The sequence below is a fragment of the Balaenoptera ricei genome, chromosome 2, assembly GCF_028023285.1.
Source record: "Balaenoptera ricei isolate mBalRic1 chromosome 2, mBalRic1.hap2, whole genome shotgun sequence".
NCBI classification, from domain to species: Eukaryota; Metazoa; Chordata; class Mammalia; order Artiodactyla; family Balaenopteridae; genus Balaenoptera; species Balaenoptera ricei.
The window spans coordinates 159471614-159491837 of record NC_082640.1 but is presented as its reverse complement, the minus strand read 5'-3'; the positions used below and the strand labels follow the sequence as shown (position 1 = coordinate 159491837).

At 39.2% G+C, this 20224-nt stretch overlaps 2 protein-coding genes across 7 annotated transcripts in view; one reads left to right on the top strand and one right to left on the bottom strand.

Moving 5' to 3' along the window:
- Nucleotides 1–426: 426 nt before the first annotated feature.
- ACOT4 (acyl-CoA thioesterase 4) lies at nucleotides 427–3807 on the bottom strand. The gene is made up of 3 exons (XM_059914605.1): nucleotides 3044–3807; nucleotides 1980–2182; nucleotides 427–1200 (listed from the first exon to the last, which is right to left on the bottom strand). The coding sequence occupies exons 1-3, from the start codon at nucleotides 3498–3500 to the stop codon at nucleotides 610–612; spliced, it is 1251 nt and encodes a 416-aa protein (XP_059770588.1). The 5' UTR covers nucleotides 3501–3807; the 3' UTR covers nucleotides 427–609.
- Nucleotides 1835–20224, top strand: part of HEATR4 (HEAT repeat containing 4) — an 88797-nt gene continuing 70407 nt past the window's right edge. For 5 of the 6 annotated variants that reach the window (XM_059914595.1, XM_059914596.1, XM_059914597.1 and 2 more), the window contains exon 1: nucleotides 3146–3670. The gene's annotated coding sequence lies outside the window, so the exon portion shown is untranslated. Of the gene's footprint in view, nucleotides 1913–3145; nucleotides 3671–20224 lie in introns of those variants that run through there. The other variant, XM_059914594.1, reaches the window with a different exon arrangement.

The window sequence follows — 20224 nt, the reverse complement described above, 5'->3', positions numbered from 1 at the left end:
CTGTTCTTAGAGCCAGGAAGCAAAAAGGAAAATAGCTCATAGTCAACCACCTTTGGAACAGAGTTTTGACTTAACCATCTAGAGCCAGATGCTCCCCTTCTGACCGTAACTCCTCTCAGAGGATTCTTCTCTAATCTCCATGAGAAAAAGGTCAGTCTGGCTTTCCTTCTGTCAACACCTCTCTGTATATTTTAGCCAAAGAAAATTCTACCCTGCTACCAGTAGTTGAACCAGTAGCAAACACTGAATGGCCATTCTCTCCCAGTGATGGAAAAAGTAGCCCAGTATTTGTTCAGCTTTAAATTTCATCTGTGCCTCAAAGTGTTAAGTAAAAAAATCTAGATGAAAACACAAATTTTAATAGTGGTGATACTTTTTACTATTTAGTATTGTATACTTCTAATTGAATCTTCTACAATAGGCATGTGTTACATTAGAAAAATTAATGACAAAATTAATCTCAAAAAAGTTACCTAAAATATTGCATTAATACCAATGACATGAATTTAGTGTTATCCAGGGGACAAGTGATTCACATAAGATTATTAAACACTAAAATCTGACCTTGAATCTCTCCTGTCAATAACAGACCAATTACAATTTGGGGCATTACAATTTGGGACAGGCTCCAAGGTGTTTGGTGAAGAAGGTTAGAATTTGCTTCCAAGCATCTACCTGGGCCTTAGAATGAGCCCTGGGCTCCCCACCCCAGATCACAGGTTTGTCCAATAATTTGTGTAGGGAAGCTGGGCACATGGGGAAGTAAGGAGGCTCAATGTAATGCCCAGTCCCAGGGTAAGAGATGATCTGGGGTTTTTCCTTTCCATGGGCCTGTAACCGTTCAGAGGCTATCTGGGCGTATAACTCACTCCTCCAGTTATGGTCATCCTGACCAACAATGAAGAGGATGGGCCCCTGGGCCTTCTCTATTGGAATCATGCAGGGGTTCTCACATCCCCCTACAATATCATTCCTTATATCCACAATGTCCAGGAGGCCTGAAAAAGCTACCTTCATTCTCCTCAGGTCATGGCCCAGTGGTGGAATGCTATTCTCCTTGTAGTATATGGCTTTGTTTCCATTGAAGCCAGATCCATTGATGGAAACTGTGGCTGAGATGTTCTTCAAAAATGAGGCCATGGAGAGACAAATATCAGCCCCTAAAGAAATGCCCAGAAGTCCAATGCCAGGGCCCTTTACCTGGAAGAAAAGAAGGGACAAGAGTCAAAAGTCAAGAACCTACCCAACAGAAAAATGTTTTTCTAAATGCAACTAGAGATGCTGCTAGCTTTAATTTGTGAATTGGCCACAAGAGACTCAACCTCAGCTGACAGAGTTTCTTTCCATGCAGAGACTATCTTGCTGGACACATGGCAAACAAATCTTAAACTCACTGGCAAATTTGGGAATTGGTTGCAAACTTCCAGAGAGTCATCCACTAGAGAATGCTGAGTCATTGGAGCCTGTCAATTTCAGAGCTTCATTCAGATTGAATTAAAGCATCAGTGTTCCTGGGCATCTGTGTGGAACCAAATTCTGTTCCAAGAAGTGAATATTTCATCAGACCCCATCTAAATATATATTGACAAATGATTAACTTTATAGAAACAAAGTAAAACTTCAGAGTCCAACTGAGTGGTTCTAAGCTTATGAAATGGGTGGACAAGTTTTGATCAAAATCTGAGAACATACTCTGCTATCAGAAAAATAAAGATTAAAAAGCATACAAAGCTAAAAATTTAGAAACTCCACTTGCAAAAGAAATTTTAATATTATTACATAATTCCCTAAAATAAAATATCACATGAATTTTACAGTGAATTCTGCAATATTAATCCATCTGACAGAGAAAGTGGAGTAGAAGAAATTTCTGTGAAAGAAGAATAGAGCAGCATCAATGCACCTGGCACAGGTGAGTGCAAAGTGACACCCTCTCTGGAGGTAGTTCTAGAGAGAATGATAAAGGACATTAGGAGAACCTGGGTGTGTTGAAGCATGTAGCACAGGGCTTCTTCAAAGTAGTCCAGGTGTATGGTGTCGAATTTCTTGGGAAGATCTTCAAAATCACAATAAGCTAGAGCCAACGTGGCAAAGCCATGGCCAGCCAGAAGGCTGGCCCGATATTCCAACAGGGCTCCTCCAACACCAAAGATGTCAATGATCCCTGGGAAAGGTCCTGGTCCTAGAGAAGGTAATATTATAAACAGAAGGTATTATATAATTTAAAGAAATTGCTTTCCTTTTAGAGAGCTTTCTAAAGTATTTAGTGGGTTCCCCGTGAATCAAAGGAAACGTTTTCCTGAGTCATCATTGACAAGGGATACAAGTTCCAAATTATCTCCAAGGTTCTAAGAATCTTTAGTTGTAAGGGAGGGTAACAAAGTCTAATGACTGCATCATGGAAGGAGGAATTTCACCTTTTAGACAGTGTTGAATTGCAGTGTTCTGTTACAGGATTGGACACAGAGTTAAGAAAACAAAGCTTTATATTGTGTTGCACCAACCCTTGGCGTTATTTTTGATTCAGATGTTTACTTAGAGGAAAGAAAAAGAAATACCTGGCGAGGCTACAGGTGAGGAAGGCAGTAAAGTCTGAAAAGTGATCTGTGGTAGAGAGGAACATGAAAAAGTGGGTAAGGGGCCCAATGTACCCAGGACACTACAGAAGGGAGACATGGCAATAGATTCCTTTGACCGTCATCGTTTAGTGTAAAAGCGATCAGCCGATGCCTGTAGAGATCTGTAGCGTAGTTATTAATAGCAAAGTGAACCTACCGACCCCATCCAGTCCTTTTGTTTTTATCTGCATAATAACAGTATCCACCTCATTGGGATAGTATAGAGATTAAAAGAGATAATGCAAGCAAAACGCGTAGCACAGTGCGGAACATATCAAAAGCCTCCAATGTGGCTGTCAGGTCGCTGATTTAGTCAACATCCGCTTCTCTGACCGTGCTCCCAAGCCAAATTCCCTGGGAGGCGGTATCAGAAACCAAGGCAGCCCAGGGAACATGCTGTCGAGGTCCCAGCACCCCAGCCTTACCCGGCGGCAGGAAGAGCGTGGCGCGCACCCGGCCCGCGCGCACGGGCTCGCGCCGCACCCCGGGCGCCAGGAAGTCGCGCTCGTGCACCGCGCGGCCCAGGAGCCACTGGGCGTCAGGGTCGTGGCCATCGAGCACCTCCAGCTCCACGGCGAAGGGCGTCTGCACGTCCCGCTTCAGAAACCGCCAAAAAGGCTTCTCGGGCTCCAGAGCCCAGAGAAGCCCCATGGGCTCGAGCCCCGCGAAGCTGCCGCCCAGCGCGGGCGCGCGCTCCAGGTCCAGCTCGCCGTGGGCGTCGGCGCAGTAGCGCGCGTGGGCTCGGAAGAGCGCGTCCTTCTCGTCGCGCAGGGACGCGCGCAGCGTGACCGGCTGCCCCGGGGCCAGGCCGCGCACGGCGATGCGCACCGGCTCGTCCCAGCGGCAGCGGCCCGCCGGCTCCAGCGTCACTGTCACCGACATCCCCGGCGCACGGCCGCGGTCCCGACCCTCAGCGTGAAAGCGCAGGCGGCTGGCGGAGTTTTGCTTCAGGCCTGTTGGATCGCGCCGTGAGGCCCGACGGGGTCAGGCGTCGCCTGGCGCCGAGAAAGGCCCGTGGCTGAGCCGCCTCAGGAGGCGTCCTGGGGCTTCAGGTCAGTGGACCCCGCGTCCTCGACTCGTCTGAGGTAAAAGCGCCAGGTCGTTCTCTAGGCGCAGGGCGGGGCGTACCGGGATGTCCTGCTGTCCGGCTGTGGCGCCCAGCCCGCCCGCGTATACGCCTCTTCTCAAACCTCTCCCTCGTGGGAGTGAAACTTGTTGGGTATGGATTCGTGGTGAAACCAGAGCTGAATGACTTTAGGCAGAATACCAAGAATTCCAGCCTCCCCATGGAAAAGGACAACCTTTTTCCCCCCTAACTTTTAATGAGTTATACACACACAAAAAGTGAATAAATTATAAGTGTGTATTTTAATGAATTTCACAACCCGAACATACTTGGGGTAACCAAGCACAAGGATCCAGAAACATCATTACTTCTCTAGAAGCCACCCTCATTTCTGCTCCAGTCACTTTCCCTTCCCCAAGGTGCTCTATCCGAGTCCAACAAAACGGGCTAGTTTTTCCCAACTCTGCATTTTATGGTGATGAATCCTTCAGTGTGCCTTTTTTAGTGTCTGCTTTCGCTCAACATTCATTACGTTTGTGAGATTCATCGTTTTGTTGGGTGTAGTTGTAGATTGTTCATTATCACTGCCAAATAATATTTCATTTTGTGATCGTAAATGTATTTGACAATTTTATTGCCTATGGACATTTGGTAGTTTTCAGTTTAGGACTCTTAGGAATAGTGCTCTGAGCATTCAGTGAACATGTGTCCATTTTGATGGACATGTATGTGCGTTTCAGTGGAGTGAATACCTAGGAGTGGAATTGTTGTATTATAGAGAATAAGAATGTTCGGCCTTAGTAGATACTAAATGTCAAGCTTTTGAATGTCACGTTAGAAGCAATATAGGTATAATGTTCAGGGATGTCCAGCATTTTATATATAGTATAGTAATGGCTACTCTTTAGCAATGTCCCACCTGTTATACATACAAAATTTAACAAGTTTATAAAACACTGGGAGTATTTTTCAAACATTGGAAAGGAGGAACCTGAGGCTTGGAAAATGTTAAGCTGCTGAGGATTAGCCTCTAATAACTGTCAGAACCATGACTTAACTCCAAACGTGGAACTCAACAGTGAGCAGCAGCATTGCAGTGAAATATATTAGAATTCTACCTCTGAGTTCAGCACTGACTAGTTCTGAAGTCTTAAGTAAGTTTTTATCTTTTGGGGTTTAAGAGTTCTTGTGTGTAACGTGATGAAAGTCTCCTATATGGAGATAAAAGGTGATAGTGTATGTGAAAGTCTTAGAAGAATATTGGGAAGCAAAATGTCATGTTTGATTTCGTAGAGGCAGAGATTGAGCCCATGCAGTGTTTTGTTTCTCATGAGGTATTTGCCATAGGTTTGCATCCTGCTTTTTAAATTCTTTTTAAAGGAAAAAACATATTTTCCAAAGCAGATGTAAGCAATACTGAAACATTTACAGTGTGAATGATAGAGTCTTCTCTGTTCATTTGCTGCTTTCCCCTAAAGATGAGTGCATCCAACTAGATTTTGATTCTGAAGGTTTAAAGTAGGTACATATAGGGGAGTGTGAACACGCTACAGTACTATTCTTTTTGTTGTTGTTTGTTTGCTTTTTTAAATAAAAAAGTTATATACTTTCTATTATTTTCCCACTTCAACCACTTGTTTAAGATAAATTTTGATTTTTAAAATATTAATAGGCATTATTTTTGAAAAAGTTAACTTTTCAGTAAAATTCAACAGAAAGTATAGAGAATTCCCATATCCCCACTTTCCCTTCCCACACAATTTTCCCTATTATTAATATTTTGCGTTAGTGTGGCATATTTGTTACAGTGGATGGACCAATATTGATACATTATTATTAACTGAAGTCTAAGTTAGGTTATATAGGCATACCTCCTTTTATTGCTCTTTGCAGATACTGAGTATTTTACAAATTGAAGGATTGTGGCAACCCTTCATCCAGCAAGTCTATCAACGTTATTTTCTCAACAGCATTATTTTTTAATTAAGGTGTATACATTGTTTTTTTAAGACATAATGCTATTGCACATTTAATAGACTACAGTACAGTGTAGACATAGCTTTTATATGCCCTGGGAAACATAAAAATTTGTGTGATTTGCTTTATTGTAGTGGTCTGAAACCAAACCTGCAGTATCTCGGAGGTATGCCTGTAAAAATTGACAAATGCATAATGTCATGTATCCATCACTACAGTATCATACAGAATAATTTCATTGACCTAAAAATTCTGTGTGCTTCACCTGTTCGTCCCCTCCTCCCATCCCCAGGTAACCACTGATATTTTTAGGTGTAGTTTTGCCAGAACATCATATAGTTGGAGTCATACAGCATGTAGCATTTTCATATTAGCTTCTTTCACTTAGCAATATGCATCTAAGCCTCTTCCATGTTTTTCTGAAGCCTGATATGTCATTTCTTTTTATTGCTGAATAACATTCTATTGTTTGGATGTATTATACAATAGAGTGATTGCTGGATCATATGCTGAAGCTATGTTTAGCTTTGTTAAAAATAGGTAACTGTCTTCCAAAGTGGCTGTACCATTTTGCATTTTCACCAGCAACAAATGAGAGTTCCTCTTGCTCCATATTCTCTCCAGCATTTAATTTTGTCAGTATTTTAGAGTTCAGTCATTTTAATAGGTATGTAGTCGTATCTCATTGTTAATTTTAATTTGCAGTTCTGTAATGACATATGATGTTGAGCATCTTTTCATATGCTTGTCATCCGTATATCTTCTTTGGTGAGGTATCCATATCTTTTGCCCATTTTTTAAACATTGAAGAATAATTGACCTACAACATTATGTTAGTACCAGGTGCACAACATAGGCACTCAGTATTTCTGTACGTTACAAAATGTACATAGGTCTAGTTATCATCTCTCACCATACAAAGTTATTACAATATTATTGACTATATTCCCCATGCTGTACATTTCATCCCTGTGACTCAAGTATTTTGTAATGAAAGTGTGTACCTTAATGTCCCTCGCCTCTTTCACTGAACCACCTACCCCCTCCCCCTTGGCAACCACCTGTTTCTTCTCTGTATCTGTGAGTCTGTTTCTGTCTTGTTTTGTTTTGTTTTTTAGATTCCACATATAAGTGAAATCATATGGTATTTGTCTTTCTCCGTCTGATATATTTCACTTAGTAAAATACCCTCTAGGTCCATCCATGTATTGTAAGTAGCAAGATTTCAGTCTTTTTTATGGCTCAGTAATATGTGTGTGTGTGTGTGTGTGTGTGTATATATATATACATATACATATATACATGCATATATCACGTCTTCTTTATCCATTCATCTATTCATGGGCACTTAGGTTGCTTCCATATCTTGTTTATTATAAATCCTGCTACAATGAACATCGGGATGCATATATCTTTTTCAATTAGTGTTTTTGTTTTCTTTGGAAAAAACACCCAGAAGTGGAATTGCTGGATCATATGGGTGTTCTGTTTTTATTTTTGAGGAACCTCCATACTGTTTTCCAGAGCAGCTGCACTAACTTATATTCCCACCAATGGTACATGAGGATTCACTTTCTCTGCATTCAAGCCAGCACTTGTTATTTGTTGTCTTTTTGATAATGGCCATTCTGCAAGTGTGAGGTGATATCTCACTGTGGGTTTGATTTTCATTTCCCTGATGGCTAGTGATGTTGAGCATCTTTTTTATGTGCCTGGTGGGTATCTGTATGTCTTCTTTGGAAAAATGTCTATGCAAGTCCTCTGCCCATTTTTTTTTAAATCAGGCTGTTTGTTTTTGTCATGTTGTGTTGTATGAGTTCTTTGTCTATTTTGGCTGTTAACCCCTTATCAGATATATTGTGTGCAAATATCTTCTCCCATTCAATAGGGTGCCTTTTCATTTTGTTGATAGTTTCCTTTTCTGTGCAAAAACTTTTTAATTTGATATAGTTCCATTTGTTTATTTTTGCTCTGTTTCCCTTGTGTGAAGAGACATATAAAAAAAAAATTGCTAGGACCAATGACAAAGAGCATACTGTCTATGTTTTCTTCCAGGAGTTTTATGGTTTCAGGTATTATGTTTAAGTCTTTAATCCATTTTGAGTTTATTATTGTATATGGTGTGAGAAAGTAGTCCAGTTTGATTCTTCTGCAGGTAGCTGACCAGTTTTTCCAATACCATTTATTGAATAGATTGTCTTTTCCCACTGTATATTCTTGCATCCTCTGTCATAGGTAAATTGACCACATAAGCATGAGTTTATTCCTGGGCTTTCTCTTCTGTTTCATTGATCTATGTGTGTATTTTTATGCCAGTACCATGCTGTTTTGATGACTGTAGCTTTGTAGTTTAGTTTAAAATCAGGGAGCATGATACCTCCACCTTTGTTCTACTTGTTCAACATTGCTTTGGCTATTTAGGGTCTTTTGTATTTCCATAAAAAGTTTAGGATTATTTGTTCTAGTTTTGTGAAAAATGCCATTGATATTTTGATAGATTGCAGTGAATCTGTAGATTGTTTTGGGTAGTACGGACATTTTAAGGATATTAATTATTTTTAAAAAGTACCTGAAACTAACACAACATTGTAAATCAAACTGTACTCCAATAAAAATTTTTTAAAATGAAGATATTAATTCTTCCAATCCATGAGCACTGTATTTATTTGTATTTATTTTTATCATTTTCAATTTATTTCCTCAATGTCTTATGGTTTTCAGAGTATAGGTCTTTCATGTCTTTGATTAAATTTATTACCATGTATTTTATTCTTTTTGATGCAGTTGTAACTGGGATTGTTTTTACATTTCTCTTTCTAATAGTTTGTTGTTAGTGTATAGAAAAGCAACAGATTTCTTTTTTTAAAAAATTTATTTATTATTTTTGGCTGTGTTGGGTCTTCATTGCTGCATACAGGCTTTCTCTAGTTGCGGCGAGCGGGAGCTACTCTTTGTTGCAGTGTGTGGCACGCAGGCTCAGTAGTTGTGGCTCACAGGCTCTAGAGCACAGGCTCAGTAGTTGTGGCTCACGGGCTTAGTTGCTCCGCGGCACGTGGGATCTTCCCGGACCAGGGATCGAACCTGTGTCCCCTGCATTGGCAGGTGGATTCTCAACCACTGCACCACCAGGGAAGCCCAGCAACAGATTTCTGTATATTAATTTTTAAATTTTTATTTTATGTTGGAATATAGTTGATCAACAATGTTGTGTTAGTTCCAGGTGTACAGCAAAGTGATTCAGTTATACATATACATATATCTATTCTTTTTCAAATTCTTTTCCTATTTAGGTTGTTAAAGAATATTGAGCAGAGTTCCCTGTGCTATACAGTAGGTCCTTGTTGGTTATCTATCTATCTATCTATTTATTTATTTATTTTTAGCTGCGTTGGGTCTTCGTTGCTGCACGTGGGCTTTCTCTAGTTGCAGTGAGCAGGGGCTGCTCTTTGTTGTGGTGCACTGGCTTCTCCTTGCGGTGGCTCCTCTTGTTTCGGAGTACAGACACTAGGCCATGGGCTTCAGTAGTTGTGGCACATGGGCTCAGTAGTTGTGGCTCGTGGGCTGTAGAGCTCAGGCTCAGTAGTTGTGGCTCAAGGGCTTAGTTTCTCCGTGGCATGTGGGATCTTCCCTGACCAGGGCTTGAACCCGTGTCCCCTGCATTGGCAGGTGGATTTTTAACCACTGTGCCACCACGGAAGTCCTGGTTATCTATTTTAAATATAGCAGTGTGTACATGTCAATCCCCAAATTATTTTGTATCCTGAAACTTTTTTTTTTTTTTTAATTTATTTATTTATTTACTTTTGCTGTGTTGGGTCTTCGTTTCTGTGCGAGGGCTTTCTCTAGTTGTGGCAAGCGGGGGCCACTCTTCATTGCGGTGCGCGGGCCTTTCACTATTGCGGCCCTTCCCGTTGCGGAGCACAGGCTCCAGACGCGCAGGCTCAGTAATCGTGGCTCACGGGCCCAGTTGCTCCGCGGCATGTGGGATCTTCCCAGACCAGGGCTCGAACCCGTGTCCCCTGCATTGGCAGGCAGATTCTCAACCACTGCACCACCAGGGAAGCCCCTGAAACTTTTTTTACTGAATTTAATTATAAGTTCTAATAGTTTTTTTGGTGGCGTCTTTACAGTTTTCTGTATATAGTATCATGTCATCTGCAAACAGTGAGTTTTACTTCTTTCTTTCCAGTTTGGATGCCTTTTATTTCTTTTTCTTGTCTGATTGCTGTAGCTAGGAATTCCAATACTGTGTTGAATAAAAGTGGAAAGAGTTGACATCCTTGTCTTGTTTCCTGATCTTAGAAGAAAAGCTTTCAGCTTTTGAACATTGAGTATGATGTTACATTATACATGAGTATGATGTTGCATTGTACATGAGTATGATGTTGCATCATACATGAGTATGATGCAGCATTAGCTGCAGCTTGTCATATATGGTTTTTGTTATGCTGAGGTATGTTCCCTCTATACCTACATTGTTGAGAGTTTTTATCATAAATGGATGTTGAGAGAAAAGGTTTTCCTGCATATATTGAGATGATCATGTCATTTTTATTTCAATTTATTAATGTGGGATATCACATTGATTGATTTGTTGATACTGACCTGTCCTTGCATCCCTAGGATAAATCCCACTTGATTGTGGTGTATGATCTTTTTAATGTGTCATTGACTTCAGCCTGCTAATATTTTGTTTGGGATATTTACATCTACGTTCATCAGCCATAGTGGCTTTTCTTTTTTTTTTTTTTTGGTGGTGTCTTTGTCTGGTTTTAACAGGGTGATACTGGCCTGTAGAATGTGTTCGGAAACGTTTACTTTGAACTTTTCAATTTTTTGGAATAGTTTGAGAATGATAGGTGTTAACTTTTGTTTACTATTTGGTAAAATTTTTATTACTGACTCTATTTCGTTATTGGTAATCAGTCTGTTTATATATTCTATTTCTTCCTGATTCAGCCTTGGGAGATTGTATTTCCTAGGAATATATCCAGTTCTTATAGGTTGCCCATTTTATTGGCATATTATTGTAGTTATCTTGTATGATCCTTTGTATCCTTGTTTTTTACCCATTCAGCTGCTCTATGTATTCTGATTGGAGCATTTAGTCCATTTACATTTAAAGTAATTATTGATAGGTGTGTACTTATTGCCATTTTGTTAATTGTATTCTGGTTGGTTTTTGTAGTTGTTTTTCGTTTCTTCTTTCTCTCTTCCTTTGTGATTTGATGACTATATTTAGTGTTATGTTTAGATTCCTTTCTTTTGTGCATGTGTGTATTTCTTATAGAATTTTGTTTGTGTGGGCCAGGAGGTTTATTTATAGAAATCTACATATATATGTGATTATTTTAAGTTTCTGATCTCTTAATTTCAGACACATTTTAACCACTCTGCATTTTCACTCTCCCCACCTCACCCCACTGTTTACTGTTTGTGACATCATATTTTATATCCTTTTGTTTTGTGTGTATCTTAACTACTTATTGTGGATATATTAGGTGATTTGACTACTTTGTCTTTTAACCTTGCTTTATTAGTGGTTGAACTTGTACATTTACTGTGCCTTTACAAATGACATTTTTTCTTTCATACTTTTAACATTTCTAGTTGTGGCCTATTCTTTTCTACTTAGAGAAGTTTTTTTAAACATTATTTTCTAAAGTAGTTTAGTGGTCCTGAACTTTTATAGTTTTTTCTTCTCTTTAAAACTCTTTATCTCTCCTTCAAATCTGAGTGATGGCCTTGCTGGGTATTCTTGATTGTAGGTTTTTTCCTTTCATCATTTTAAATATATCATGCTGTTCCCTTCTGGTCTGCATATTTCTGCTGAAAAGTCAGGTGACATTTTTATGGGAGTTCTCTTGTATGTTACTAGTTGCTTTTCCCTTGCTGCTTTTTAGTACTGAATTTTAAAAGTTCTTTATATATTCTAGATACAAGTCACTAACATATATGTGATTTGGAAATATTTCTTACCATTCTGTGAGCTGTCTTTTCAATTTTTTAATGATATCCTTTGATGCATAAAGGTTTTCAATTTTGATGTCCAATTCATTTATTTTTTCTTTTGTTGCTTATACTTTGATGTCAAACCATTATCTAATCCAAGGTTACAGAGATTTACTTCTATATTTTCTTCTAAGAATTCTGTAGTTTTAGCTCTTACATTTATGTCTTTGATCCATTTTGAGTTAATTTTTGTGTTTGCTGTGAGGTAGGATTGAAATTCATTCTTTACATATGGATATCCTGTTGTGTCAACACAATTTGTTGAAAAGACCATTCTTTCTCCCTTGAATTTTCTTGTCAAAAACCAACTGACTGTAAATGTAAGGATTTATTTCTGGAATCTTATTTCTATTCCATTGATCTTTTTGTCTGTCCTTATGTATGTATCACATTGTTTTAATTACTGTTGCTTTCTAGTAAGTTTTAAAATTGGGAATTGTGAGTCTTCCAGTTTTATTCTTTTTTGTCAAGATTATGGGTTTCTTGAGTTTCCATAGGAATTTTAAGATCAACTTATCAGTTTATGCAAAGAAGCCAGCTGGAATTTTGATGGAGATTGCATTGAATCTGTAGATCAATTTGCAGAGCATGTTAGTTTGCCAGGTCTGCCAGCCACAGATAGGGTGGCTATAACAACAGAAATTTATTTTCTCACAATTTTGGAGGCTAGAAATCAAGATCAAGGTGTCAGCAGTTTCTTTTTTCCTGGGGGTCATGAGGGAAGAGTCTGTTCCAGGACTCTCTCCTTGGCTTGTGGATGACCATCTTCTCCTTGTATCTGCACATGGTGTTTTCTCATACATATTTGTATCCTAATCTCCTCTTATTATAAGGACACCAGTCATATTGGACTATGGGCCACGCATATGACCTCATTTACCTTAATTACCTCTTTAAAGGCCTTATTTTCAAATACAGTCACATTCTGTTGTACTAGGGATTTGAACTTCAACATATGAATTTTGGGGAGCCACAATTCAGCCCATAATAGGGAGTACTGCCATCTTAACATAGACTAAGTTAACTCAGACTTAATATTAAGTCTTTTGATCCATGAAATGGGATGTCTTTCCATTTCTTAGGTCTTCATTATTTTTATTCAGCAATGTTTTGTAGTTTTAGGATCTGCTTTTGAGAAAACCCAAACATAAATGCTCTCAGATTTAGAAGATAAATTTCCTGTATTTTCTTCAAATACTTTTATCCTTTATATTTTGAAGTGATCTTATTAAGTGCAACAAGTTTAGAGTTGCTATATCTTTTTGGTGAATTGAACTTTTAAAAAATCATCATGGTCTCCTTTACCTATAATAATACTTGTCTGCTTTGAGCTCATTTGGACTGATGTTAATACAGCAACACAAGTTTTATTTTTTGTTAGTATTTGCCTGATGTGCCTTTTCTGTTTTCCCTTTTTAATTTTTTAAAAAACATTTTTACGTAGTTGGTATATCTCCAAGTAATGGCCACAGCTAATTTTTAAAAAAATCCAGTCTCACAATCCACTTATGTTAACAGGGAAGTTTGATCCATAGATAATTATTGTGATTACTGATATATTCAGATATTTCTACCATTTTATTGTGTACTTTCTCTATGCTTCTTTTGTATTTCTTTCTTGCCCTCTTTTGGATTTGATGAGGTTTTCCTTTTTTTATTGGGTTCTCTTCTATTCATTTGTAATTAAACATTCTTTTCTCTTAGTAGTTACTTTTGAATTTTTGAAAAGGTAACTGTTAATTTAATGACTACTCTTGAAATGTTAACAGAGTGGACAGTTAGTATCTTTATCTTTCTCTCAAATATGACAAAGACCATAGAATACACTTGTCCCTCAGTATCCAGTTGGTTTCAGGACCCCCAAGGATACCCAAATCTGCAGATGCTCAAGCCCTTATATAAAATGGAATAGTATTTGCATATAACCTATGAATATTCTCCCATATAGTTTAAATCATCTCTAGATTATTTATAATACTTAATATAATACAAATAGTTGTAAATACAATGTGAAAGCTATGTAAATAGTTACCTGCACATGGCAAATTCAAGTTTAGCTTTTGGGAACTTTCTGGAATTTTTTTTTCCTGAATAGTTTTGATCTGCAGTTGGTTGAATCCACAGATGCGGAACTCATGTATTTGGAGGGCTGATTGTACTTTAACTCTGATCACCCTTTTCATTTTTCATATTATTGTTGCTTCCTGTTTCTATGTCTTTAGTGTCTGCTTTTATTTTTTATCAGTGCCTTCTTTCTTTCATTGATAAGGTTACATTTTAAAAAATTTATTGGGGCCTCCCTGGTGGCGCAGTGGTTGAGAGTCCGCCTGCCAATGCAGGGGACGCGGGTTCGAGCCCTGGTCTGGGAAGATCCCACATGCCGCGGAGCAGCTAGGCCCGTGCGCCACAATTACTGAGCCCGCGCGTCTGGAGCCTGTGCTCCGCAACAAGAGAGGCCGCGACAGTGACAGGCCTGCGCATCGCGATGAAGAGTGGCCCCCGCTTGCCACAACTGGAGAAAGCCCTCGCACAGAAACGAAGACCCAACACAGCCATAAATAAATAAATTAATTAAAAAAAAAAAAATTTATTGAGTTGAATGATTAGTTCTTCTGTTTTGTTTTTGTTTTATACTAATAAGTTTATTTAGGGCTATACTTTTCCTCTGAACACCAATATGGCTACATGTGTGATGGTTTTATATGCAGTACTGTTGACCCTTGAACACCTCAGGGTTTAGGGGTACCAACCCCCCATGCAGTCAAAAATCTGAGTATAACTTTATAGCTTTCCATCTTTGTCTGTGGTTCTGCATCCACAGATTCAACCAAGAGTGGGTTTATTGAAAAATGCCATGTATAAATGGACCCATGCAGTTCAAACTCTTGATATTCAAGGATTAACTATTTTCATTATTGTTTCATCATAACTTAAAGATAGTTTTTAGCTTCCTTTAGCTCCTTTTTAATCCAAGTTATTTAGAAGCAGCTTTTGTATAAATTGAAATTTTTAATTTTTTCTGAAGTAATTTCCACATTGTAATAAGTATAAACATAGGAAAGAACTTAAAATGCAAATCAGAAGTCTTCTTTTCCTCCCCTCCTCTGTCACAAAGTCTCATGTTCATTGAGCAACCTCTTTTAACTATCTCTATTTTCTGTTTTCACTTCTTTTTATGGTTACCTCCATTATATTAGACACTATGCCTCTTTCTCTATTTCATTTATTTATTTATTTATTTATTTATGGTTGCATTGGGTCTTTGTTGCTGTGCATGGGCTTTCTCTGGTTGTGGAGAGCGGGGGCTACTCTTCGTTGCGGTGCACAAGCTTCTCATTGGGTGGCTTCTCTTGTTGTGGAGCATGGGCTCTAGGTGCGCGGATTTCAGTATTGTGGCATGCGGGCTCACTAGTTGTGGCTTGTGGGCTCTAGAGCACAGGCCCAGTAGTTGTGACGCACAGGCTTAGTTGCTCTGCGGCGTGTGGGATCTTCCCGGACCAGGGCTCAAACCCGTGTTCCTTGCATTGGCAGGCGGGTTCTTAACCACTGTGCCACCAGGGAAGCCCTCTTTCTCTATTTCTTAATTTTTTCATTTTAGAATTGTTCACTGTCTCATGAACATTCTACTTACTCTTTCTTCTTCCTCCCAGTTTTTGATAAATGTATTAGTATTTTTGGCTCTTCTTTTGGTTTCATTTATAATTTTAAATAATATATTTAAGTCTTTATTTCTTGTTTCATCACCTTTCAATTAAATCTATGACTTTAGAAGATAGAGGTATTAGCAACCCCTGTGTTTTCCCAAGTGTTTAAACTTCCACTTTTCATCTCTCCCAGAAAGGTGTTAATGCTCCAAGTGGATTGTAACTTTTTGTTTATTTCTGATTTCCTTGTGTAGTATTTAGAGAATAAAGTCTGCATCATTTCTACTATTGAGACTTTGTTGAATTTTTTAATGTTTTGTACATTGTCAACTTCTATAAATATTCCAATAGTATTTGAAAAGAATATGTATTATCTGTCCGTTGGGAGCAAAGTTCCCTACTCTCTTTCTTGCTCTATCTTATCTAATCAAATTTATTATTTATGTAGTTCATATTATATACAGAGATTTACTTATTGTTTACCTTACATCTGTCAGTTTCTGAGAGTTTAAATACGTATATGATTATTGTAGAACTTTAAGTTTCTTATCGTATATCTAAAATGTTTGCTTTATGTATTTAAAACTATATTGTTAGGTATATAAATGTCTGTGACTATTCTGACGTCTTGCTGGATTGCGTATTTTATGAGTACGTGACTACCAGGAATAAAGACTATATTTCCCTACCTCCCTTGCAGCTTGATGTGGTCATGTATCAAAGTTCTGACCAATAGCAGAGAGGCAGATAGAATGTGAAAGTTTGGGAAAGTATTCTCAAGGGAGATAGTGTGCCCTTCCCCTCCCCCTTTCTTCTTCCTGTTGGCTGGAATCGTACATGATAGCTGGAGCTGGAGCAGCTAGCTTTCCTTATACCATGATGTGGAAGCTACTTAGTAAGGACAGCAGAGCTTGGGTGCCTGACACTGTAGAAAATAATCCTTGCCCTGTGCCCCTTACCTGCAATTTTTGTGAAGGAGAAATTAATTCTATCTTGTTTAACCCACTTTTGGGGGGATTTTCTGTCACTACCAACCATCTCTAACCTTAATGCTGTTTCTAAATTCTGTTGTGATAGTTGGGCTCTGTATCCCAGCAAGTCTCATAAGACTAAGGAAACTGGACTAACTTAGAAAGGGGGTTCAGATGCTAGGCAGCCAAAGAAAAGATAAATTATCCACTTCATTATGATTGGTGCAAGGAGTTTGGGATGAACTACAAAGTTAGAGGGAACAGTTTTTTAAAAAGATCACCCTCACTTTTGACACCAATAGTAAGTTTGGGTGAGGCAAGGGTTCCCAAAACTACCCACAGTTTCAATAATTTTCCTAGAAGGACTCACTGAACACAATGAAAGCTACCATATCCCTGGTTATGACTTACTACAAGAAAAGATACATATGAAAATCAGCCAAGGGAAGATGTGTACAGGGCAGAGTCCAGGCATGTTCCTAACATGGAGCTTATGTTGTTTTCTCTTGTGAGGTCAAGACATGTTACTCTCCTGGCCTTGATGTGCAGTAATTTGCACAACCAGGAGGTTCACCTGAACCCCACTGTTCAGTTGTATTGGGGCTCCATTACGTAGGCATGATTGATTGATTGTCCACATGGTTGACCTCAGTCTTCAGTCTGCAGGTGGACTGACACCCAAAGCCCCCGCTCTAAATCACACTATTGGTCTTTCTGGTGTGGCCAGTCCCTACCCTAAGGTGTGGGCAGCCCCCACCCTAAATCATCCAGTGTGACCCAAGGCCCCCGAGCAAAGATACTGCTTTCAGGCATAACATTCCAGAAGCCTAGAGATCACCTTCTAGTAGCCAAGGGTAATGACCAGCTCTCTTGTTTGGTAGTGCTAATTCTTCAATACACAACTGGACATTTTTAACGGCTTTCTCTTCATTTCTGTATAGAGCCTTTTAATCTGAAGCCAGAAGTTGTCTACATATACTCAGCCTCATCTTGTGTGACCACATGCATCCTGAGTGCATAATGACTTTATACTGTGGCTGTGTCTTCTCTTATTCTGAATTCTTAAATCTAAGTAAACTTGGTGCTGGGTGAAGCCTATTCTGTTTTGTAAATTTGTTAATCCAAAACCAAGACCATTGCTGCTAGTAGAGCAGAGTGTGTGTTACAATCTTCTATGCCTTTTTTCTCACACATTTCCCACCTCTTGCTTCAGCAAATTGTGAGAGATTTTAAGTCTTCCTTCCGAATCCCTAATTTGGCTATTGGTCGTGTCCATTTTGTTTTTCAGCTCATCTACTGAATTGTGTATCTCAGCAATCATATTTGTAATTTCCAATAAATTCTTTTTCTCTGATTTTTAAAACTGCAACTTTTTCTTCTTTTCTGATAAAATATTCTCAAATATCATATATGAGGATGTCAGTGAGAGTTTTTTCTAAGTTGTATATATGGTTCCCTGGATAATGTGTGTTTATTCTTGGGTCAGTGGTCCTATTTGCTCAATGTGGTCCTTATGGTTCATGCTGTTGGTTTTTCCTCATGGTCCATTTATATTCACAAATGAAGGGTTAGACTCACTGATTTACGTAGCTTGCATGTTTCTTCTGCAGTTGAAGAAGTTTTTTGCCCCAGCAGCCTTCTCCTGAATGGGAAGTGACTGTAGGTTCTATATAAATGTGTGGGGTGTGTGAATGTCACTATCAGGCTTAATTTCAGGTCACTGAACATGCTGACTCACTGGGGACAACCTCCCTGTCCTATTAAAAAAGGAGGACTTTATTCCTTTCTCCTTAAACTGGAGATATTTATTTAGTATAGTCTCCTCCCTGGTCAGAGCTGCCTTTTCTCCTGTCCACCTGCCCCTCCCCCCCCCCCCCCCCCCCGCCCCCGCCGCCACCCCGCCCCATCCCCTGTCTATTGTGGAGATTTTAAGCCTATATACTTACCAGTAGAAAGCTTCCCTAACCAGATTCTTCACATTTTATTGAGTGTGGTCTCAAATATTGCCTGGGGCTAAGTGTCCCAGGGGCCTGTAGCTCAGTTAGGATGTGTTTGCGGAAGAGTCTGACTGGTTCCGAATGCCACAACCATCCTGAATACACTTTTAAATTAATTAACACTACCAGTTTATTTCTCTTTCCTGGAAAACAGGATAATATTTCCCAGCCTCCTCTGTAGTTCTGTAGGTTTAGATAACTAAGTTCTACCAGTGGGGTGAGGGCAAAAATGATACCCCCTGGGCTGGTCATAAAACATGATTCCCTATATTCTTTCCTTTCCATGCTAATTTTGGAAGCCACTGCAGATGTTCCAGTTGGCAAAGCTACATCATAGAAAAAAGCCTGGATCCATAAGTCAAGGCTTAAATAAGAGCTAGTGAAGACTGGTGCCTAACTTGCTTCAAAATGTGAGGAGAGTGACAAAACTTGGGTGCAACCAAGATGTCCTTCAGTAGGTGAATGGATAAACAAGCTTTGGTACTTCCAGACAGTGGAATATTATTCAGCAATAAAAAGAAAATGAGCTATCAAGCTATGAAAAGACATGGAGGAGCCTTAAATGCATATTACTAAGTGAAAGACACCAATCTAAAAAGGCTGCATTCTGTATGATTCCAACACTGTGACATTCTGGAAAAGGTAAAACATGGAGACAGTAAAAAGATCAGTGGTTGCCAGAGGTTGGAGGGAGGGAGGGTTGAATAGGTGAAGCACAGAGGATTTTTAGGGCAGTGAAACTATTTTGTATGGTACAATAAGGGTAGATTCATGTTATGATACATTTGTCCAAACCCATAGAATGTACACCACCAAGAGGTAACCCTAATGTAAACTAGGGACTTTGGGTAATAATAATGGGTCAATGTAGCATCATCAATTGTAATAAATGTAGCGTTCTGGTGTGGGATGTTGATGGTGAGGGAGGTTGTGCATATGTGGGGGAAGGGGGTGTATGGGAAATTTCTGTCCTTCTCAATTTAGTGTGAACCTAAACATGCTCAAAAAAATAAAGCCTTTAAAAATATAAGAAAATTTATTTGATAGAAAGTCAGGAATAGGTCTGGCTTCATATTTGATTGATCCGATAGCTCAATGATGACACCAAGAATGATTTCCTTCTGTCTGCTCTGACAATCACAGTGTCACATGGTGACTGCTGGAATAACTGGGGCTTCCTGCATCTTCGTTCATGTTTAATGGGAGGGAAAAAATCCAGAATTCCAAGTATGTCACCTAAATTACATACTTTCCCCTGGATGGAATGTTGAGATTGACTTAAACCCAACAGGGATGACCATCATTGCCCTTGCCATCAGGATGGAGTTAGCTTTCCCTGATGCCCATAGCTGCAGAGGATGGCCAATTCCTGAATGAAAATCAGGAAGTCTTATACCAGGAGGAGGGGTAATGTTTGCTGGGTAAGCACTTGACAACATCCCTGAGAGCAGTGGAGGAGACCCATTACGGTATTGGTGGCTTTCTAGAAGTTAGAACAAGAAAGGAATTTTTTAGAATTTACAGAAGGAAAATATGGGACTAATAAGAATTATGACTATTAGTGGGACCAATTAAGGAATTTAGAGGTTAACTTTTAGAAGACTCTTGTGTTTTAGATTTGAACTCAGAATTTGCCATTAGAAAAAAACATGTTAGGAAACAAGAAGAAATTAAGCACACAGTATTTCACAGCAAGATGAAAATTCTCCCTCAGTTTATCTTCAGTTCTCAAAGTCAAGTGGGGATGATTGATAGACACTGTGGAAACAATTCAGGTGAAGGGTTCAGCGGATGCCACCCCCAAATATGTCACTTTGGCATACTGACTAGAGCTAAAGGCACTTGAAAAACAGCAGGCGCCAGAAGGGCACTTATCCCCCATTTTTTCCTTGAAAGCAGAAGAGGAGACTCCCATGTGAGCGGTGCCTTCCCTATACAG

Bases quoted from the DNA above. Each gene is read 5' to 3' on its own strand.
- ACOT4 (XM_059914605.1), bottom strand. From the start codon at position 3,500: ATGTCGGTGACAGTGACGCTGGAGCCGGCGGGCCGCTGCCGCTGGGAC. The intron at 2,183-3,043 runs GTAAGGCTGGGG...TACCTTCTCTAG, and splicing joins CACGCTCTTCCTGCCGCCGG to GACCAGGACCTTTCCCAGGG. The intron at 1,201-1,979 runs GTTCTCCTAATG...CTTTTCTTCCAG, and splicing joins ACATGCTTCAACACACCCAG to GTAAAGGGCCCTGGCATTGG.